The sequence below is a fragment of the Chrysemys picta genome, chromosome 16 (genome assembly GCF_011386835.1).
Source record: "Chrysemys picta bellii isolate R12L10 chromosome 16, ASM1138683v2, whole genome shotgun sequence".
NCBI classification, from domain to species: Eukaryota; Metazoa; Chordata; order Testudines; family Emydidae; genus Chrysemys; species Chrysemys picta.
Genome location: NC_088806.1, coordinates 2,862,567 through 2,884,929, shown reverse-complemented (window position 1 = coordinate 2,884,929; position 22,363 = coordinate 2,862,567). Strand labels below are relative to the sequence as shown.

General features: G+C 62.9%; 1 protein-coding gene and 1 non-coding gene across 2 annotated transcripts; both read right to left on the bottom strand.

Annotated features, from left to right (window-relative positions):
- Window positions 1-196: 196 nt before the first annotated feature.
- LOC101937482 (TNF superfamily member 12) lies at window positions 197-19,045 on the bottom strand. The gene is made up of 13 exons (XM_065570407.1): window positions 18,814-19,045; window positions 14,765-14,800; window positions 13,419-13,499; window positions 12,987-13,044; window positions 12,417-12,452; window positions 11,694-11,815; window positions 11,093-11,341; window positions 7,264-7,476; window positions 5,846-5,963; window positions 2,862-2,909; window positions 2,344-2,462; window positions 1,494-1,635; window positions 197-1,334 (listed from the first exon to the last, which is right to left on the bottom strand). Exons 1-13 carry the CDS (start codon window positions 18,979-18,981, stop codon window positions 1,225-1,227), a joined length of 1,500 nt encoding a protein of 499 aa, XP_065426479.1. The 5' UTR covers window positions 18,982-19,045; the 3' UTR covers window positions 197-1,224.
- Window positions 19,046-20,529: 1,484 nt separating this feature from the next.
- Window positions 20,530-20,611, bottom strand: TRNAL-UAG (transfer RNA leucine (anticodon UAG)). Its single transcript has one exon. It is a non-coding gene; the product is annotated as a tRNA-Leu (tRNA).
- Between the last annotated feature and the right edge of the window lie 1,752 nt (window positions 20,612-22,363).

Sequence of the window (22,363 nt, the reverse complement as noted above, 5' to 3'; positions counted from 1 at the left end):
CGGGGAGGGTAGGTTGGTTGGAGGAGGCAGATGGAGCTGGGGGGCAGGGTGGTTGAGTGGGGGGCAGGTGAAGCTGGCGGGGCAGGGAATGGGACACGGGCCGGGGGGCGCAGCCCGGTCTCCGTAAGGACAAAGCCGGAAGGTGTCTGTGACGGACCTGCTGGGGGTCCGAGCAGATGGGGGCACGAGGGGGGTGTTTGGCAAGTGGAATCAGTTTTTATTAGCAGGTAACAAACCCACAGCAGAGCCCCCAGGCGAACCCAGCCCCCCGCCACTCCCCTGCTCCCACCCGGGACTGTAACAAACGGGATGTGTCCTCTTAACGCCCCCCTGTGGCTCCTCCCAGGCCAGCTGAGTTCCTTGGCAACTCCCCGGATGCCTGGGTCCCTTCCTCCCAGACCGGCCGAGTGGTCTGTATCCCTGTCGCTGCCGGGCTTCGGACAAAGCCAAATAAGAACCCAGGAGTCCTGGCTCCTCCCCTGCCCTTGTTCCAAGCCACTAGACCCCACTCAGAACTGAAGAGAGAACCCAGGAGTCCGGGCTCCCAGTCGCCCATCCCCTGGGCATGTTTGTTCACTGTGCCCCATTCGCCACCTTCACAAAGTTTTTGGGCTGGAATTTCCTTCGTTTTTTTTTGGGGGGGGGGGTTGGTTCGGTTCAGGCTATCCTCGGGGGTGCCCCCTGGTGGTCAGGGTGGAGTCCTGCACCCGCCCCAATGATGAGACCCCAAAATCACAGCCCTGGGATTTTCCCGGGCACCTGGGTCCCTTCTGGCCAGGTCCCTCTGCAGCTCCCTTCTGCAGGTCCCCTGGGATCCGTCCGGCCGAGTCCCTCTGCAGCTCCCCAGATGCCTGGGTCCCTTCTGGCCTGGTCCCTCTGCAGCTCCCCGGGTCCCTTCCGGATGATTCCCTCTGCAGCTCCCCGGATGCCTGGGTCCCTTCTGGCCTGGTCCCTCTGCAGCTCCCCGGGTCCCTTCTGGATGATTCCCTCTGCAGCTCCCTGGACGCTTGGGTTCCTTCTGGCCGAGTCCCTCTGCAGCTCCCCGGATGCCTGGGTCCCTTCTGGACGATTCCCTCTGCAGCTCCCCGGATGCCTGGGTCCCTTCCGGATGATTCCCTCTGCAGCTTCTCGGACGCCTGGGTCCCTTTTCTAGCCGAGTCCCTCTGCAGCTCCCCGGACGCCTGGGTCCCTTCCTCTCCTGGGGGCGGGGGGGTGGCCGGCCCTCTACAGGCGGACCAGGCCCAGGAACGTCCCATGCGGGCTGAGATCTAGTGATGCGTTGGCCCGGGGCACCCGGAGACTCAGCTGGTCCCCACGCTGCAGCTGGAAAACGCCTGAGGGGGGACACACATCATCATGGGCGGGGGCCTGGACAGCTCCCTGCTGCCCCCCCCTTCCCTGTAACTGCCCCCCCCAGTGGCTGCAAATTCCTGCCCCCGGGATGGTCTCCCCCCGAGTAGCTATAACATTTCCCCCCCCCCCCCCCCGCTCACCTCCGCTGTAACAGCTGTTGTAAGCCTGCTCCGGCTCACGGGGCATGCTCTGGACACACCGCAGCAGGATCTGCCCTGGCCCCCCGGCCGACGCCCGCCACAGCACCTGCCCCATGGTGAACGTGGGGTCGTGGAACAGCACCTGGGGCGGCGGCAGGGGAGAGGGGCTGAGGGTTGGACTGGGGGTCCCGGGGCCCGTCCCCTCTAGGGGGCGCCGGCTCCCCTCCGGCCCTAGGGCGGGGACTGGCTGGCTCAGGTGGGCGGGGAATGGGGCAGGGTCCTGTCCCCCTCTAGGGGACGCTGGCTCCCCTCTGGCCCCAGGGCGGGGACTGGCTGGCTCAGGGGGGCAGGGAATGGGGCAGGGGCCTGTCCCCTCTAGGGGAGGCTGGCTCCCTTCTGGCCCTAGGGCGGGGACTGGCTGGCTCAGGGGGGTGGGGAACGGGGCAGGGGCCTGTCCCCTCTAGGGGAAGCCAGCTCCCATCCAGCCCCAGGGCGGAGACTGGCTGGCTCAGGGGGACGGGGAACAGGGCTGGGGCCTGTCCCCTCTAGGGGGCGCTGGCTCCCATCCGGCCCCAGGGCGGGGACTGGCTGGCTCAGGGGGGCAGGGAATGGGGCAGGGGCCTGTCCCCTCTAGGGGGCGCCGCCTCCCCTCTGGCCCCAGGACAGGGACTGGCTGGCTCAGGAGGGCAGGGAATGGGGCAGGGGCCTGTCCCCTCTAGCGGGTGCTGGCTCCCATCCGGCCCCAGGGCAGGGACTGGCTGGCTCAGGGGGGCGGGGAACGGGGCAGGGGCCTGTCCCCTCTAGGGGGCGCTGGCTCCCACCTGGCCCCAGGGCGGGGACTGGCCCTTACCTGGCTGTAGACGAGGTACAATCCCGTCTGCTTCACGGCCACGTCCGGACCACTCACTTCCAGCGCTGGGCCCTGCTGCAGGAAAGGCTGCCACCAGATCTCAGTCATGTCCCCCTCATCTGTGGGGGTGACGGGGGGCTGTTAGGACCCCCTGGCTCCCAGCCCCCCCTGCTGTAACCACCAGCCCCCACTCCCCTCCCAGAGCCGGGGAGAGAACCCAGGAGTCCTGGCTCCCAGCCCCCCTGCTCTAACCCACCAGCCCCCACTCCCCTCCCAGAGCCGGGGAGATAACCCAGGAGTCCTGGCTCCCAGCCCCCCCTGCTCTGACCACCAGCCCCCACTCCCCTCCCAGAGCCGGGGAGAGAACACAGGAGTCCTGGCTCCCAGCCCCCCTGCTCTAACCCACCAGCCCCCACTCCCCTCCCAGAACAGGGGAGAGACCCCAGGAGTCCTGATGGTCAGTGTGGGTCACATAGGCAAGGGGGATGCTGGGGTGGGGGGTGGGGACGACGACTTACTGTTGGTGGAGCGATGGCTGGGGGCCAGGTGCAGAACCGAGCGTTTCCCTAGGAGTCAGGTGGAAAGACAGAGACAGTGACTCGCCAGTTTCCCTCGCCTCACCCCTGCGCCCCTTTGCCCCATGGCTGCCAGAGCCTGGATCTCCCAGTGGGCTCGGAGCCACTGAGAACTTTAACAGACCTATCAAGCGGCACTGCGATCCCACCGTTGCCACCAAGCGGTGTGAACTTAAGGGCTTGTGTGATCTCCCCAGAACTGCTGCCTGCACCAGGGTCAGAGCCCGAGGTCTCCACCCCAGGGGTCAACCCCGGAGCATCTCCCCCCGCACCGCAAAAGACAGGTGGGTTAATGGAGATAATCAGCGATCGATCCCACTCCTGACATCAGCTCAACGGGGTGATTCACTGCGGGGGGCGCCGGGGCAACAGCTATTACCAGAAACTGACCTGTGTGACGGAGCAGGGAGCGGGTGGATTTGACTGGGAATGTTGCAGGGGGGTTACATTGGGGGTGGGGGGCTTCCCTTGAAGGAAGCTACCTGAGCTGTAACCTGAAACTGGAGGGGGGGTGGGAGAAGTGACACCTTCGGCCCGGGAGACTGGACAAAGGAGAGGAGGAGCAGAGGGGAGGGGGAAGAGAGCTGCTGGAGGAGTTTTTAGTTTCAGTATGGTGCTGGGTGGTGGAACGCAGGGACCCCTGAGGCTGGGGTGTAAGCTCCCTGAACCCCCCAGAAGGACTTGACTGAGGGGCCCTGGTTGTACCTACAATCTCTGTTTCAGACTGTGTTCCTACTGTCCAATAAACCTTTCACTTTACTGGCTGGCTGAGAGTCATGATGAATCGCAGGAAGCCGGGGGTGCAGGGCTTTGTGTCCCCCCACACTCCGTGACAACTGGTGGTAGGGTGGGATCTACTGCACCCCGTGGACGGCGCTTCCTGCAGTAAGTGACTGGGGAGCAGTAAAACGAAGGGGGATCGATGGGGACCAGGTGGGCTGAAGCGTCAGAGAGAGACGGTTTCAGGGGGCGATTAACCCCTGGGAGTGTGTGACCAGAGAGGAGGACTGTTGCAGTAACAGGGTCCCCCGGGGGATCGCAGCGAGCGGTCCCGGGGCGGAGGAGTCTGCACCTCGACCCTGGCAGAGAGGGGGTGACCTGAAGAAGGGCTGGCACACTAGGGGTCCCCCTGGAACGGTGGAAAGCGGAGAGCACAGGCCGGCGAGTGGCCAGCAGGAGGATGGATGCTAAACGCCTTAAGAGCGACCTGGTGGAGCTGTGCAGGCAGAGGGGGCTGCGCAGTGGGAGGTCCACCAAAGAACAGCTCATTGCCCAGCTGGAGGAGAGGGATCGCTTGGATGAACCGAGCCCTGTCCCTGAGGGAAGCCGCCCGGCGGATGCAGCGTGGGCCCCGGGGCCTGACATGGCGGGGAGGGGTCAGACTGCTGCCGAGGACATCCCGAGACCCTGCCTACCTATACCTAGGGGAGGGGTTGGGGGAAGCCCAGCGAATACCGAGGGCACCCTGACCCTAGCGGCCAGCAGGGGATCGTCCCGGCGGAGCTCCCCGTCCCGGGAGCGGATGCGGCTGGAATATGAATGGGAGATGAGACGGGAAGAGCTTGAGTTAAGGAAGCAAGAACTGAAGGAGGAGCGGGAAGAACGGGAAAAGCAGCGGGAAGAGAAGGAAAAACAGAGTCAGCGTAGGCTGGCGTAGAAGGAGAAACAGCGTCAGCATGAGCTGGAACTGGCCAGGCTGAGGACCAGTGGGGCCCCGGCTGCGGCGAGCGAGGGGGGACCCAAGACTGCAAAGAGCTTTGATAAGTGCTTCCTGGCCCAGCGAAAGGAGGGGGAGGACATGGATACCTTCCTGACGGCCTTTGAGAATACCTGCGAGATGCACAGGGTTGACCCTGCAGACAGGCTCCTACGCGGCCATCGAGAAGGAATGCCTGGCCATGGTGTGGGCCCTCAAGAAACTAGAGCCATATCTCTTTGGGTGACACTTCACCGTGCACACCGACCACTCTCCCCTGACCTGGCTGCACCAGATGAAAGGAGCCAACGCCAAGCTCCTGAGGTGGAGCCGGCTCCTGCAGGATGAGGACATGGACGTGGTCCATGGGAAGGGAAGTGCCAACGTGACAGCGGACGCGTTGTCCCGGAGACGGGGCCCTGAACTTCCCCAGGTCCCTGGTCAGAGTGACCCCGCTCAGTTCAGTCTCGAAGGGGGGAGAGATGTGACGGAGCAGGGAGCAGAGCAGATCTGACCTGGGAATGTTGCAGGGGGGTTACATTGGGGGTGGGGGGCTTCCCTTGAAGGAAGATCCCTGAGCTGTAACCTGAGCCAGGAGGAGGGGTGGGAGAAGTGACACCTTCTGCCCGGGAGACTGGACAAAGGAGAGGAGGAGCTGGGGGAGGGGGGAGAGAGCTTCTGGAGGAGTTTTTGTTTTCAGTTTGGGGCTGGGTGGTGCAACGCAGGGAACCCCAAGCTGGGGTCTAAGCTCCCTGAACCCCCCAGAAGGACTTGACTGAGGGGTTCTGGTGTACCTACAAGCTCTGTTTCAGACTGTGTTCCTACTGTCCAATAAACCTCTGTTTACTGGCTGGCTGAGAGTCACGGTGAATCCCAGGAAGAGGGGTGCAGGGCCCGGACTCCCCCAAACTGTGTGACAACCTGGGAGGCAAAAATTGGAAATGGAATCTAGGCCTCACCGCATTGCAATCAGGAGTGACTCCGGATTCACCCGGGGAGGCAGCTGATATCCGCAGCTGGCCTTTCCCCTGCTGAGTTTGTCACTTTCTACTTTCATTTCTCAATATCCCATTCCCCCACCACACACACCACCCACAGCCAGCCCCCGCCCTGGGGCCGGATGGGAGCCTGCGCCCCCTAGAGGGGACAGGCCCCGTTCCCCACCCCCACCCAAGGGTGGGACACCCATTATCAGCTGCAGCCACTTGTCACTTCATCCCCAGCCACTCACTGTGTTGCTGCCGCTGGTCCTGCTGCCTTGACTTCCCCTCAGAGCCCCTTTTCCCCCTTCGCCAAACCATGGGGGCCTGGACCCCCGCAGCCAGGGGGGACTCCAGCTCCCCAGGCTCCTGAACCAAGAGCAGACAGGAGAGGGTTAACCCTGGAAGAGATCCCCTGGCGCCAACCCCCACTCCCCTCCCGGAGCTGGGGAGAGAACCCAGGAGTTCTGGCTCCCAGCTCCCTGCCCCACCCTGGCTCTAACCACTAGCCCCCACTCCCCTCCCAGAGCTGATGAGAGAACCCAGGAGTCCTGGCTCCCAGGCCCCCTGCTCTAATCCACCAGCCCCCACTCCCCTCCCAGCACCGGGGAGAGAACCCAGGAGTCCTGGCTCCCAGCTCCCCCCCCCCCTGCTCTAACCACTAGGCCCCACTCCCCTCCCAGCGCCGGCAGTAATTGGGTCGCTCTGCACATTCCTTTCTGCCATGTGGGGTTTTCCCAGGGAGGCGGGCTCTTTCCGCCTCCTCGCCGAACGCTGAAGGTCGGTGCCAGGTTTGTGTTCGCGGCTCCCCCCAGCCCTGATGCGGGGGGGCAGCTTAATCTTTAACCCTTCAGGGGTCTCCTCCCTCCCGGCTGCTGCCCCGTGGAGGACAAGGGGGAAGCGAGAGCAAAGCAGCACCTCCGATCTTCCCCGGTAAGTTTCACCTGCCCCCTGCACCTCCTTCCCCTCCCAGAGCCGGTTAGAGAACCCAGGAGTCCTGGCTCCCAGCCCCCTCTGCTCTGATCCACCAGCCCCCACTCCCCTGCCAGAGCTGGGGAGAGAACCCAGGAGTCCTGGCTCCCAGCCCCCCCTGCTCTAACCCACCAGCCCCCACTCCCCTGCCAGAGCTGGGGAGAGAACCCAGGAGTCCTGGCTCCCAGCCCCCCTGCTCTAACTCTCCAACCCCCACTCCCCTCCCAGAGCCAGGGAGAGAACCCAGGAGTCCTGGCTCCCAGCCCCCTCTGCTCTGATCCACCAGCCCCCACTCCCCTGCCAGAGCTGGGGAGAGAACCCAGGAGTCCTGGCTCCCAGCCCCCCCTGCTCTAACCCACCAGCCCCCAGTCCCCTCCCAGAGCTGGGGAGAGAACCCAGGAGTCCTGGCTCCCAGCCCCCCTGATCTAACGCACCAGCCCCCAGTCCCCTCCCAGAGCTGGGGAGAGAACCCAGGAGTCCTGGCTCCCAGCCCCCCCTGCTCTAACCCACCAGCCCCCACTCCCCTGCCAGAGCTGGGGAGAGAACCCAGGAGTCCTGGCTCCCAGCCCCCCCTGCTCTAACCCACCAGCCCCCAGTCCCCTCCCAGAGCTGGGGAGAGAACCCAGGAGTCCTGGCTCCCAGCCTCCTCTGCTCTAACCACCAGCCCCTCATGTGGATCAGTTTTGGGGGGTCTCACCTGCGTCTCTCCAGGGGGCCTGGTCTCTCCCCTCCTGGCGGCCGCCAGCTCCCCCCGGAGCTGGGTCAGTTCCCCCCGCAGGGCTCCCAGGTGGGCCTGCTGGGCCATAAGGGCGATGACACATGCCAGCACCCCCAGGGCCGCGCCCCCCCCCAGCCACAGCCCCCCCAGAGCCTGGCGCCCCGGGGCCTCGGCCATGAGGGCTGGGGAGCGTCACCTCCCCCCTGGCTTTTCCCCCCACCTGATGCCCCCCAAGCCCACTCCCGGAGCCCCCCCTTGGTAGCTGCTCCCCCAAATTCCTGCCCAGATACCCCCAAATCCCCCTTCCAGAGCCCCCACCCCCTCCCTAGCTCGCCCACAAATCCCTCCTTGACACCCCCAAAAATCACACCCAGAGCCCCCTCCCCCTCCCTAGCTGTGCCCCCAAATCCCCTTCCAATCCCTCCCTGACACCCCCACACATCCCATTCCCAGAGCCTCTCCTCCCCCTCCCTAGCTGCTCCCCCAAATTCCTGCCTGGACACCTCCAAAATCTCTCCCGGCCTGTTCTCAAAGCCACCCCCTGAAAATCCCCCTGCTCACTCCTCCCCCAACCTCTCCGGAGCCCAGTGAGGCCTGGGTTGGCCTAGGGGGTGCAGCTGGGATCTGGTGGGGGCCCCTTTGCAGGTTCCAGGGGGTGGCCGGCGAGCCCCAGGCTGTGGCCGGCTAGTGGCGGGCGCTGGCGTCTGGGTCTTGCGTAAGGGGACGTGGGGAAGAGGGCGTGTGGGGAGGAAACTGCCGGGTGCCCGGGGCCTTGCCAGCTGTATCCGTCTGCCAGCTGGCCGGGACCGTTAGCCTCCCCACAATGGCGAATGGGTGGGGGTCCCCCTGTTTCAGATCTCTGTGGGTTCCCTGAGGTCCCCCCCAAATCTTTCCCCCCTCCTGCAAAATCCCCCCTAAAGTCCCTCTCTTGGGAAGTCCACAAAATCTCTGCCCCTGAAACCTTCCTCCCGTGGGGAGGTCACCCACAAGTCTCTGCACCCCAAATCTCTCCCCCAACCTTTACCCCCTCTGTGGAGGGCACCCCCAAGTCTCTGAGCTCACCCTGAATTTTCCAGGGACCCCCTGAATTCTTCTGCAAATATCCAGCTCCCCCTTCTTGCCTCAGACCTCCAGAACTCAAAGTCACCCCCTGATTTCTATCTCCCCCACCCAAATGCTTGGCTTCATTCCTATTTGCATAGGAAGGATGAATGCACTCAGGTCCCAGGGTGTTAGCAAAAGCTGGGAAACTTCCCTGCCCCCCTGAATAGACTATAACCCAGCAGTCCTGGCTCCCAGCCCCCCCTGCTCTAACCCACCAGCCCCCACTCTCCTCCCAGAGCCGGGGAGAGAACCCAGGAGTCCTGGCTCCCAGCCCCCCCTGCTCTAACCACCAGCCCCCACTCCCTCCCAGAGCCAGGGAGAGAACCCAGGAGACTTGGCTCCCAGCCCCACCCCCGCTCTAATCCACCAGCCCCCACTCTCCTCCCAGAGCCAGGGAGAGAACCCAGGAGTCCTGGCTCCCAGCACCCCTGCTCTAACCCACCTGACCCCACTCCCCTCCCTCGCACTGGGCTACTGCCTATCCCACATCTGCCTGCAGCCCCCTCCCAACCAATAGTCCCCTTGTGCCTTTTGAGCCTAAAGCAGTTGCCAGGTTGGGTACCCAGGGACCCCTCGCCCAGTGCTGAGATGCGGCCACCTCTGGGGCAGGGCGGCTGGTTACCCAGGGACCCCTCACCCGGTGCTGAGATGCAGCCACCTCTGGGGCGGAGCGGCTGGTTATCCAGGGCTTCCTCACCCAGCGCTGAGATGCGGCCACCTCTGGGGCGGGGCAGCGGTTGAGATAACCCGCGTTCAGGCTTTCTCAGGAATTGAAGTGTTTGATCATCAGTTTGTTCTGGTGAGCGCGAACACAAGATAAGCTACTGCAGGCCTGACCCAGCCACCCACGCGGCCGCCGGCTCTGGGAAAGCCATCGATCGAGGCCTGGTGGCCTTCACCCCAGGGGGCAGGATCAAGGGGCCCTGGCGGGGCTGGGCTAGCAGGGGCGGGGGGCTGCGGGTCTGGACCAAGAGGGGGCAGGGAGCGGAGGCCTGGGACAGCAGGGCAGGTAGCTAGGTGGTGTATGTCATGATGGATGGAGGGGGCCGTGGGGAGGGTTGGCCGTCTCAAGGTCGGGGGTAGACATATACAAGGTGTAACCCCTCCCCTTTCTCCCCACAGTATCATGTGATCCAATGAATAAGCAGCGTTCACCAGGGCACCTGGCTGAGCGTGATTCTATTGAGGCCTGCCTCAGTTTCCCCAAAACAGCACCCCTCCCTCCCTCGTCTGGCCTCTGGTCTATTAAGCCCTGCATGAAGCCTTTCAAAAGAAAACTCACACCTGTTTCTCTGGGGCCAGCCGCCTCCTCCCTCGGCCCCTGGCTTCCTGTTCTGCCAGCACCTGTCGCCTGGAATTTGGCCTCCCTCCGGGCGCTGTCTGCCAGCAGCCGTCTCCGCCTTTATAAGCTGCCCCTTTTTGGCAGCTGGTAATGTGTCTAGCTGCCCAGGACTCCACTCCCTTTCTCGCACCCCGTGACAAACCGGTTCACGGCTGTTTTGCTCGACAGACGGCCCAGGCTGCGCGGACCGATCTGGCTCAGCAGAAGGAGCAACTCAGTGCACCATGTGTGTAGCGAGAGATGAAACCGCGGAAAGCCACCGCCCAAGGTGCTAAGCCCTGCGGATGGAGGGGTTTCCCTGGGACTGAGGGGTAAGGGCATGGGCTGAGGGATCGACGGATCGCCGCTGTGTGTGAGAAACAGAAAGCGATGGAGGCACAGAAAGCCAGAGAGGCAGGCTGGGCGGGTCACCCAGAGAGGAAGTCAAGAGACAGAGCTCCTTGGGGCACAGGACCGGCTGGAGAAACAGGCCTGGGGATTTCTGAGCCAGGAAGACAGCTGCGGCTGTCAGTCTCTGCCATGGCCAGGGAGGTGGGCCGGTGTTGGGCGTTCGTGGTAAAATAAATGGGTGGGGGCCGAAGAATAAACCTCAGTGGGACCGTCCACTTCTTCTCCTATGCGAAACACCCTTGCCCGCATATAGATCTAGGGAGAGAACCCAGGAGTCCTGGCTCCCAGCCCCCCTGCTCTAACCACTAGCCCCCACTCCCCTCCCAGAGAACCCAGGTCAAGCAATTCACCACAGATGAGGCCACGGCATTTTAATTCTCCTTTTAATAATTGTTTCTGGTATAAAATACTCTGTGTCCCGTGAGTCCCGGCCCCACCCCGCACGGGCACCGGTGTGTGTGTGTGCCCCGCCCACCCATGGTGCAGCCAATCAGGCATCGGTGGTCCCGGCGTGCTATTGGCCGCCACTGCTGTCAAGTGGTGGGCGAGACGGGCAGGCCAGCCAGCCGAGAGCAGCCGTGTGCCCCCTGGTGGCAACAAGGGGCACTGCGCCCCCCCCCCCCCCCCCCCATGTGCCACTTTCCCCTGCTGTGGGGGTCAGGGCTTTGGTTGGGTGTTTTATCCCCACCCTGAGCATTGGGGACAGGAAGAGCCAGGGAGAGAACCCAGGAGTCCTGGCTCCCAGCCCCCCCTGCTCTAACCCACCAGCCCCCACTCCCCTACAAGACCCAGGGAGAGAACCCAGGAGTCCTGGCTCCCAGCCCCCCCGCTCTAACCACTGGACTCCACTCTCCTCCCAGAGCTGGGGATAGAACCCAGGAGTCCTGGCTCCCAGCCCCGTCCTGCTCCGGCCACTCAACACCACTGCTCTCCCAGGGAACCCAGGAGTCCTGCCCCGCCGCCCCGGGCTCAGTGCACCTGGAAGAGGCCGAAGAAGGTCAGATAGGGCTCAGCCTTGAGCCTCACGTCGCGGATGGTGCGGAGGCGAAGGACGGAGTGCGGCTGGAGGAGCAGGAGCCCGGAGACCTGGCAGACGTGCAGCTCGGGGTCCTGCGGGCCGGCGCTGGTCGGGGGAAACTGCTCCAGGCACCGCAGGGCCAGCACCCCGTCCACCACCACGTCCAGCTTGATGTACACTGTCCGCCCCTCGTTGAAATGCACCTGCCGGGGGCAGAGGGGGTCAATAGAACCCAGGAGTCCAGGCCCCAACCCCCCCTGCTCTATCCACCAGCCCCCACTCCCCTTCCAGAGCCGAGGAGAGAACCCAGGACTCCTGGCTCCCAGCCCGCCCTGCTCTAACCACCAGCCCCCACTCCCCTCCCAGAGCCAGGGAGAGAACCCAGGAGTCCTGGCTCCCAGCCCGCCCTGCTCTAACCACCAGCCCCCACTCCCCTCCCAGAGCCGGGGAGAGAACCCAGGAGTCCTGGCTCCTAGCCCCCTCTGCTCTAACCCACCAGCCCCCACCCCCCTCTCAGAGTCGAGGAGAGAACCCAGGCATCTGGCTGCCCCTCACCTGGCAGTACAGGTAGTACAGGCCCTTCCGGAGGACGTCAAATTCCCCGCTGGCCGGATTGTAGTTCAAGGGTTTCGTGGCATTGAGCGTCTCCTCCCAGCCCCGGATGGTCCCGTCAGGCCCTGGCATGGTGGGGGAGGGGGAGGCACAGAAGGGGGGGCAGGTGTATTACACATTAGATTCCCCCACCCCGCCACACTCAAGACTGAGGGCTGCACTGGCCCACCCCTCTGCCTGGCTCCCCCAGCCCCACTCCCACCTTCTCTGCCCCCATTCCCGGTTTATAATAAGCTGCCCCTGATGTATTATCCTCAGGGTGTGAGGCTGCCCCCTGCTGGCTGCCCTCGGAACTGCAGGGCGCTCGGGCTGGGGAGGGATGTTTGTACAGGTACCAGGCTCCCCACCCCTAAGGCGGTGGCAGGGAAAGCGTAGCTAGACTGAAAGCTCCCAGCACCCCCTGCTCTAACAACCAGCCCCCACTCCCCTCCCAGAGCCGGGGAGAGAACCCAGGAATCCTGGCTCCCAGCCCCCCTGCTCTAACCCACCAGCCCCCACTCCCCTCCCAGAGCTGGGGAGAGAACCCAGGAGTCCTGGCTCCCAGCGCCCCCTGCTCTAACCCACCAGCCCCCACTCCCCTCCCAGAGCCGGGGAGAGAACCCAGGAGTCCTGGCTCCCAGCCACCTCGTGGAATCGCGGGCTTCACACAGCCCCTCCTAGAATTACCTGAATTGATCCCAGCTGGGTCCTTTGGCAATTGCACTGAAACAGAGAGCAACACGAACCGTTATTACACTGGGAGCGCTGGGAGCCAGGACTCCTGGGTTCTCTCCCCGGCTCTGGAAGGGGAGCGGGGGCTGGTGGTTAGAGCAGGGGGGGCTGGGAGCCAGGACTCCTGGGTTCTCTCCCCGGCTCTGGGAGGGGCGTGGGGGCTGGTGGGTTAGAGCAGGGGGGGCTGGGAGCCAGGACTCCTGGGTTCTCTCCCCGGCTCTGGAAGGGGAGTGGGGGCTAGTGGATCAGAGCAGGGGGGGCTGGGAGCTAGGACTCCTGGGTTCTCTCCCCGGCTCTGGGAGGGGAGTGGGGGCTGGTGGGTTAGAGCAGGGGGCTGGGAGCCAGGACTCCTGAGTTCTCTCACTGGCTCTGGGAGGGAAATGGGGTCTGGTGGTTAGAGCAGGGGGGGCTCAAAACCACAATGACTTAACCAGCAACAAGCCAGCTCCAAATATGTGTATATATATTTTTTAAATCCACCACCTCCCAATCCCAACCCGACCGGATGCCTCCCAGGTCTCTCACCTTTATAGTGCGCAGCAACAGGTTTTGAGCGAGGCCTCTTCCCCCTGGACACTGCCGAATACAAGCAGGGAGAATCGCACTTACCTTTATGCCATATGGGTCTCATGACACACACGGGCGCTATATGGTGAGCTGCCACTAGGGGGCAGCATTACATGGAGATGCATATGCAGACAACCACAGAATCCACCCGCCCTTGCTCTGACCTACCAGCCCCCACTTCCCTCCCAGAGCCCGGGAGAGAACCCAGGAGTCCTGGTTCCCAGCCCTCCCTGCTCTAACCCACCAGCCCCCACTCCCCTCCCAAAACCGGGGAGAGAACCCAGGAGTCCTGGCTCCCAGCCCCCCCATGGTGGGGAGGGAACCCAGGAGTCCGGGCTGCCAGCCCCCCTTTGCCGGGTTGAGGACAATGCTGGGGGTTCACTCACCCGATCTCCTCTCCCGCGGTGCTTCCTCTTGGTCCAGGTGTTGCAGGAACCAGCCCTGGGGGCTGCGGCCAACAGGGGGCACCAGCTGGGGGGGGACAGTTGAGTGAGGAAAGGGTTAATGGGGGTGTGTAAATGACACACACACAGCCCCCCTGCAGCCCCCCACAATCTCTGTGTTGCAGGAGCCCACCCCCCTAAATAATACACCGTCTTGGGGGGTGGGAGCCAGTCCTGGCTGGGAGGGGCCCAGTCTCAGGAAGGGGGGAGTAGCGGGGGCAGCGGGAAGTTAGCCCATCTCTGTTCATGGCCCATATCCCTCAGGGCGGGGGGATGACCCAGTCTCCCCCACCTCCCTCCGGGGTCCTGGGCCCCCTCCAGAGAAGGAGTGAAAGAGAGACGGAAAGAGTGAAAAAGTCCATGAAGAAAGAAAGAAAAAAAAGGGGACGAATTTGAAAGAAAGACAGAAAAAGAAAAGGGGATGAATAAGAAAGAAAGAAAGAAAGAAGAAAATGGCAGGAAAAGATGGGTGAAGGACGAAAGAGAAAAACTAAGAGAAAACGAAGCAATGGAAAAAGAAGAGAGTGGGAAAGAAAAGGCAAAGTGAAGAGAGAGGGTAGAAGGCTGAATGTGGGACGAATGAGTGAAAGACAGGAAGGAGAAAAGCAGAAGAATGAATGAAAAAGGAGCAAAAGGCAAAACAAGCGAACGCACAAACAGTGAATGCACAGAAGAGCGGAAAAATGTAGGAGGAATGGAGAAAAACGAGAGGAGAAAGGAAGAATGAAAAAGTCTATGATGGAGGAAAGCAGAACCCAGAATCAGTGGAAAGAAGAATGAAAAGGCTGAAGGGAGAAACAAAAAGAAAGCACAAACAAAAGAAAAAAACAAGAGAATGAAAAAGAAAAGGAGAAGAGACGGGAAGGCGAACAGGAGGAATGAGAAATGAATGAAGAACTGAACAGACAAAGGAGAGAAGGAAAGAAAAGCAGAGGAACGAACGAAGAAGGCTGAACAGATGAAAGAGAAGAAAGAAGGAAAGTGAAGGGAAAGGAGAAGGAACATCACAGGGCTGAGGGGAAAGAGGAACGGAAGACGGGACAGAGAAAACCAGAGAGCAAAGGGATGAGAGGAAGAAAGAACGGAGAGAGGAAAACGGAAAGAAAAGGAGGAACGAGAAACTCAAGGATGAAAGGAAAAGAGCGGGAGAAATTAAGAGAGAGAAGGAGAAGAAAGACGGAAGGAAAAAGCAAAAGGGAACGAAAACGACTTGTCAGGGAAAGGAGAAAACCGACCCCAGAGGGAAGGGAGCTGGTGTGGGGTGGAGGGGGGGAACTGGCACCCCAGACATACCAGCTCCAGCGCACCCGGCATCTCCTCCGGCAGCTCCTGGCGACAGAGACACAGATGGAGTCAGACCAACGCTAGGGGGCGCTGTGGGAGTGAAGCAGGGGGCTCAGCAGGGGGCGCTCTCCCCTGGCAGGAAGGGCTGACCCCAGGGCGGCGCTAGGGGGCACTGTGGGGCAGGGAGCGGGGCGGGGGCGATCTCCCCTGGCAGGCAGGGCTGGCCCCATTGCCCTATAACCCAGCCTAGATTCAGGGCGGTGTCTCCTGGGCATCTCAAGGTCTGGACCCGCTGCCGTCCCACCCTGTCCCCATGGCCAGAGAGGCAACAGCCTCCCGCAACCCAACACATGGGGAAACTGAGGCACAGGGTGGGGGGGGGCACGCACAGACCCTTCCATCCTGGAGGAGAAAGCACCCATGGCTGCAGCCAGCGGGTGGGGCGGGGAGATCACACATCAGATCAAGGCACAGGAGATGTGGGTGTGTTATTGTGGGTGTGTTTGGACAGTGTTGTATGTTAGAATGTTATGTGCTTGCATAATAAGTGTGTGTGGGTGTGTATAGTGGGGTGTGTTGGCAGAGCAGTGTGTGTGTATCAGTATGTGCGTGTGTAGCGGGAGGGTGTTTCCAGAGCAGTGCATGTGTGAGTGTAGTGGGTGTGCGTGTGTGTGTGTAGCAGTGTGTGCATTTGCAGAGCAGTGTGTGTGTGTGGCAGGGGGTGTTTGCAAAGCTCTGTGTGTGTTCGTGTATGTAGCAGGTGTGTGCAGAGCAGTGTGAGAGCATAGTGGGGTGTGTGCTTGCGGAGCAGTTTGTGTGTGTAGCAGGTGTATGTTAGCAGGGTAGTGTTTGTGGGTGGGTAGCAGGGTGTGTGATTGCAGAGCAGTGTGTGTGTTTAGTGGTGGGGGGGTGTAGCAGGGGTGTGCATTTAGTGGTAGTGGGGGCTGTGTGTGTAGCGGTGTGGGGGCAGAAGTTGTTAGGTGGTGTGAGGGGCTGTGTGTGTAGCAGTGTGGTGTGTGGGGTGTAGGTGTGTGGGTTGGGGGGGTGTAGCTGTGTGTGAGGACTGTTGTTTGGCGGTAGGGCGGGATTGTCTAGCCATGTGTGTATGTGTAGCAGGAGTGTGTTTGAAGAGCAGTGTGTGTGTTTGTGTAGTGGGTGGGTGTTTGCAGAGCAGTGTTTGTCTGTGTGTTTGTAAAGCAGTGTGTGTATGTGGTGGTGTGTGTGTATACACAGTAGTGTGTGTTTGTGTAGTGTGTGTGTTTGTAGAGCAGTGTGTATATGTGGTGGTGTGTTTTTGCACAGTAGTGTGTGCAGTGTGTGTGTTTGCAGAGCAGTGTGTGTGTAGTGGGTCTGTTTGCAGAGCAGTGTGTGTATGTGTGTGTGTATGTGTAGCGGTGTGTGTGTTTGCACAGCAGTGTGGGTGGGTGCATAGTGGGTGTGTGTTTGTAGGGCTGTGTGTGTGTGTGTGTAGCGGGTTGTGTGTCTGCAGAGCAATGTGTCTGTGTGTGTAGCAGTGTATGTGTTTGCACAGCAGTGTGTGTATAGTGTGTGTGTTTCTAGAGCAGTGTGTGTGTCTGTGTGTGTAGTGGCGTATGTTTGTAGAGCAGTGTGTGTATGTGGTGGGGTGGGGTGCGGGGTTTGTGTTTGCAGAGCAGTGTTTCTGTGTGTGTGTGTGTTTGTAGAGAGCTCTCTCTGTGTGTGTGTGTGTGTGTGTGTGGCAGGAGAGTGATTGCAGAGCAGTCTGTGAGTGTGTAATGGGGTATGCATGTGCAGAGCAGTGTGTGTGTGTGTGTGTAGGAGGTGTGTGTTTGCAGAGCAGTGTGTGTAGCTGTGGGGTGTCTGCAGAGCAGTGTGTGTGTGTAGCGGGTGTGTGTTTGCACAGCAGTGTGTGTGTGTGTGTGTGTGTTGGAGAGCAGTGACTAAGTGTGTATGTGTGTAGTGTGTGTGTGTGTGTGTTTCTAGAGCAGTGTGTGTGTTTGTGTAGTGGGGTTGTGTTTCTAGAGCAGTGTGTATATGTGACGAGGTGTGTGTTTCCAGAGCAGTGTGTGTATGTGGCAGTGTGTGTATTTTCAAAGCTCTGTGTGTGTGTGTGTGTGTGTGTGTAGAGCGGGTGTGTGTTTGCAGAGCAGTGTGTGTGTGTTTAGCGGGGCTTGTGTTTGCAGAGCAGGGAATGTGTGGGTGTGTTTGTAGAGCAGTGTGTGTGTGTGTGTGTGGCGGGTGTGTGTTTCCAGAGCAGTGTGTATGTGTACTGTGTGTATGTTTGTAAAGCAGTGTGTGCTTATGTAGCGGGGTGTGTATTTGCAGAACAGTGGGTGTGTGTACTGGGTGTGTGTTTGCACAGCAGTGTGTATGTGTGTGTGTGTGTAGCGGGTGTGTGTAGCCATGTGGGGGACTCTGTGTGTGTAGCGGTGTGGTGTGTGTGTTTGCAGAGCAATGTGTGTGTAGCTATGGGGGAGGGGGCTGGGGCTGTGTGTGTGTGTGTGTAGTGGTTCGGGGGGGTGGTTGTTTGGCGGGTTGTGTAGCAATGGGGTGTGTGTGTAGCTCTGTGGTGTGCGTGTGTATAGCATTTGGGGGGTTGGCGATGTGTGTTGGGGGGGTTGTGTGGCGGTGTGTGTGTGTATAGCAGGGGGGCTGTTTGGCTATGTGTTGGGGGAGGTTGTGTAGCTGTGGGGGGGTTGTGTGGTGGTGTGTGTGTGTGTATAGCGGGGGGGGGCTGTTTGGCGATGTGTGTTGGGGGGGTTGTGTGGCGGTGTGGTGTGTGTGTGTAGCGGGGGGGGGGAGGCGTTGTGTAACCGTTTGGTTTCCCCTCCCCCACCACGTCCTCCCGTCGCCGGCCCCCCGCCCTGCGCCGGGGGGGGGGGGGGGGGGGCGAACGCCGGGGTCCCGGTCACTCAATCCCTGGGGGGGGGGGGGGCGCCGGCTCGGGGCGTGGAGGGCGCTGGGGGGTTGAGGGGGGGAGCTCTGGGGTGGGTCCCTGGCTGGGGCGCGGGGAGGGCAGAGGTCACTGGGAGGAGCGGCTGGGGGGTCGCGGGAGGGCGCGGAAGAGGGGAACTGCTGGGGGGTCCCAGGCTGGGGGCGCGAGGAGGGGGCGCGGAGGGGTCCCAGGCTTGGGGCGCGGGAAGGGGGAGCAGGGAATCCTAGGCTAGGGGCGCGGGGAGGGGGCGCGGAGGGGTCCCAGGCTGGGGCCGCTCGGGGCCCGGGGAGGGGGCGCTGGGGGGACGCGGGGGGGGTCCCAGGCTGGGGGCGCGGAGGGGTCCCAGGCTTGGGGCGCGGGGGGGCCGCGGGGGTCCCAGGCTGGGGCCGCTCGGGGCCCGGGGAGGGGGCGCTGGGGGGTGGGGGGGCCGGGGGGTCCCAGGCTGGGGGCGCGGAGGGGGCGCGGGGGGGCCCCAGGCTGGGGGCGCTCGGGGCCCGAGGAGGGGGCGCAGGGGGGTCCCAGGCTGGGGCCGCTCGGGGCCCGAGGAGGGGGCGCGGGGGGGTCCCAGGCTGGGGGCGCGGAGGGCGCGGGGGGGGGCCCAGGCTAGGGCCGCTCGGGGCCCGAGGAGGGGGCGCGGGGGGGGTCCCAGGCTGGGGGCGCGGAGGGCGCGGGGGGCCCCAGGCTAGGGCCGCTCGGGGCCCGAGGAGGGGGCGCGGGGGGGTCCCAAGCTGGGGGGCCGCGGGGGGGGGGGTCCCAGGCTGGGGGCGCTGGGGGGCCGCGCGGGGGTCCCAGGCTAGGGCCCGAGGAGGGGGTGCTGGTGGGCCGCGGGGGGGTCCCAGGCTAGGGCCGCTCGGGGCCCGACGAGGGGGCGCTGGGGGGCCGCGGGGGGGTCCCAGGCTGGGGGCGCTCGGGGCCCGAGGAGGGGGCGCGGGGGTCCCAGGCTGGGGGCGCTGGGGGTCCGCGGGGGGTCCCAGTCTAGGGCCGCTCGGGGCCCGAGGAGGGGGCGCGGAGGGGTCCCAGGCTGGGGCCGCTCGGGGCCCGAGGAGGGGGCGCTGGGGGGCCGCGGGGGGGGTCCCAGTCTGGGGCCGCTGGGGGGCCGCGGGGGGGTCCCAGGCTGGGGGCGCTGGGGGTCCCGGTCACTCACCCTCGGGGGGCTCCGGGCCCAGGCCCAGGCCGCCAGCACCAGCCCCAGCCCCAGCCCGGCTATTCCCAGCGCGGCCCCCGCCAGCCCCAGCGCTCGCCCGGCCCGCGCCCGCCGCCGCCTGCGCCCCATGGACCCGCCGCCCCTCGCTCCGGGGCCGGGCCGGGGCATCGGGGCGGGTCCGTGCGGGGCCGGGCGCCAGGGACAGGAAACAGGCGGGGGGGGGGAGCGAAAGAGAGAATGAGAGAGACCGTGTGTGTGTGTGTGTGTGTGTGTGTGAGCGAGAGAGAGACAGTGTGTGTGTGTGTGAGATTGTCAGTCAGTGTGTGTGTGTGTGTGTGAGAGAGAGAGTGTCAGTCTGTGTGTGTGTCAGTGTGTGTGATTGTGTGTTTGTGTGTGTCAGTGTGTGTCAATCAGTGTGTGTGTCAGTGTGTGTGAGAGAGTGTCAGTCAGTGTGTGTTTCTGTGTGTTAGAGTGTCAGTCAGTGTGTCTTTGTGTGTGTGTCAGTGTGTGTTTGTGTCTGAGTGTGTGTGTCAGTCAGTGTGTCTCAATGTGTGAGAGAGTGTCAGTCAGTGTGTGTTTCTGTGTGTTAGAGTGTCAGTCAGTGTGTCTTTGTGTGTGTGTCAGTGTGTGTTTGTGTCTGAGTGTGTGTGTCAGTCAGTGTGTCTCAATGTGTGTGAGAGTGTCAGTCAGTGTGTGTTTGTGTGTGTGTCAGTGTGTGAGTGTCAGTGTGTGTTTCTGTGTGAGTGTGTGTTTCTGTCGGTATGTGTGTGAGAGAGAGCGAGAGCGAGAGAGAGCAGGGTGTGTGTGTCAGTGTGTTTCTGTCTGTGTGAGAGACAGTGTGTGTCATTAGCACTGTCAGTGTAGCACTCTGTGTCAATGTATGCATGTGTGAGTGTTTGTGCGAGCCATCTCTGGGTGTGCGAGCAAGGCATCAGGGTGTGTGTGACAAGCAGACAGAGGAGCCGGCCCAGGTGGGTCGCTCTGCCCTGACACGCACCGGCCTGGCCACAAGAACGAAATCCTCCGAGTGGCAGGGGGCTGGCAACCCCTAACCCAGCCCCCCACTCCTCTCCCAGAGCCAGGGAGAGAACCCAGGAGTCCTGGCTCCCAGCCCCCCCCAACCCACCAGCCGGTCTCTGTTGCCCCCTGGTGGCCGGTGTGTGGAACAGCTCCAGGACCCAGATCGGCCCCAGCTAAGCAGCTGGTTGACCCCTCCCTGCCCCCCACATGCCAAGAGGACCCCCCCCCAGACTTCTGCATCTGCACGGAGCGCCCGCCCCACTTCCCTCCCCCGCAACATCTGGCGTCCCCCGGGGGGCTAGGGGAGGCTCGTCAGCCGGGCCACTCCGGATGCCTCTGGCCGGAGACCTCCTAGAATTTGGCCTCAGTCCCCATATCCAGGGGGCTGCGGGTCGGGAGTGAGGGGCACCGGTAGAGCTGGGGGGCGGGCAGGGGGTCGGGATTGACCCATGGGGGGAAGGATCCTATGGTGGTGAAGGGGTTAAAATAATCTGTAAAGAAACAAGCTGGTCGGGGCGGGAACCGAACCGGGGTCTGTTACTTGGAAACCAGCTCCGCTGCCCACCACGCCACCGACGCGGCGCCCGGGAGGGGGAGCGACAGCTAAAATCCCTTTCCTGGGAGGAGCGACCGGCTCCCGGCCCCCCCCTTCGTGCAGGGGGCGGCGCTAAAACTCTCCAAAAGAAAACCTTCGTTTGGCAGCGGTGGGATTCGAACCCACGTCCCCGGAGAGACTGGAGCCTAAATCCAGCGCCTTAGACCGCTCGGCCACGCTACCACCGGCGGCAGCCTCCTGCGTCGGGGCCTGGCAATGGGTCAGGAGCAGCCTGACACCGGCTCCAAAGGTGCGAAGCAAATCTGGAGCCACATCTGGTTCTGCCCCCTCCAGATTCCCGGCCCATATAAACCGGCACCTCTCGGCCTGGCCTGGCCGCCAGCCTCTTGGCGGGAGGCTGATTTGGCTTCTGCGCCCCCAAATTACACCCCAAACCCCCCATCAACCCCCAAGCGTGACCGATGCAGTAGGAAACACCCAGGCCATAGAAATCTTGATTCGGGGGCGGATCCCGAGCAGCGTTAAGAGGTCAAGGTTGGAAATTTGAATGCGGCCTGACTCCACTGGCCTGCTGGAAAACAAGGCATTGGCGTGGCCCCCCTGGGAGACCTCAGTGTACCCCCCAAGAGCACACGTACCCCCCACTGGTATAAACCCAGCTCACCTCCACTTTCTGCTACAGCTGCATGAAGCAAACATGCGGCCACCTGTGGGACGGGGCAGTTGGTTACACGGGGACCCCTCGCCCTGCACTGAGATGTGCCCATCTCTGGGGCGGGGCGGCTGGTTACACGGGGACCCCTCGCCCTGCGCTGAGATGTGCCCATCTCTGGGACGGGGCGGCTGGTTACACGGGGACCCCTCGCCCTGCACTGAGATGTGCCCATCTCTGGGGCGGGGCGGCTGGTTACACGGGGACCCCTCGCCCGGCACTGAGATGTGCCCATCTCTGGGGCGGGGCGGCTGGTTACACGGGGACCCCTCGCACGGCGCTGAGATGTGCCCATCTCTGGGGCGGGGCGGCTGGTTACACGGGGACCCCTCGCCCTGCACTGAGATGTGCCCATCTCTGGGGCGGGGCAGCTGGTTACTCAGGGACCCCTTGCCCGGCGCTGAGATGCGGCCACCTCTCGGGGTGATGGAGTGAAATCCGCAGGGAATCGTCTTCTTTCCCTCGAAGACTGTTCAAGGATGGGTGGGATCCCAGAGGGCTCGTCCGGAACCGGGCCCTGCTTGTGCCAGGCCCTGCCCGCACTCTGCCTCCGCCTCAGTTACCAGATGGGGAAACTGAGGCACAACACAACACAGGCACTTCCCCCAAAGCCTCCAAGATAGGCACAAAACCCAGGAGTCCCAGTTCCAACCCACTAGGCCTTACTCCCCACCCAGCACTAGGGACAGAACCCAGGAGTCCTGCCTCCTCCATCTAACCACTAGACCCCACTCCTCTCCCAGAGCCAGGGCAAGAACCCAGGAGTCCTGAGGGTTTTTTTGGTGTCTGGAAAGACACACCCCCCCCTTTCCCCTGCCCCCCACTCTGCACAATCTCTCAGCCCCACGTCCCCCTTCTATCAAGCCTGCCCCCACAGGAGCACCGCCGAGCAGTTTAAGGCTCCGGGGACAGGGGGTTCAAAACCACCCCCTGCCCAGAACCAGCTTGTCCCCTCCCCCGGATTCAGTGTTCACCCCCAGCCTGGCGCCCACCACCTGCCAGCCGTGAGCAGAGCTGCCTTCCGAGCCGTTGGCCTGGGTTCGATTCCCGGCTGACGCAGCCGGCTGAGTCCTTCTCTTTTAAAGGTCTGAGGCCCCTTCCAACCCCCGCTGCAGGAAGGGGACAGGGAAGAAGGCTCCTGCTGTTACCCCCTGGGGAAACTGAGGCAGGGAGAGCAGGCATGAGAGGCTATAGGCACAGAACTCATTCCTGACACACACAGCGGGGTCGCTGAGAGCCAGGACCCCTGGGTTCTCTCCCCG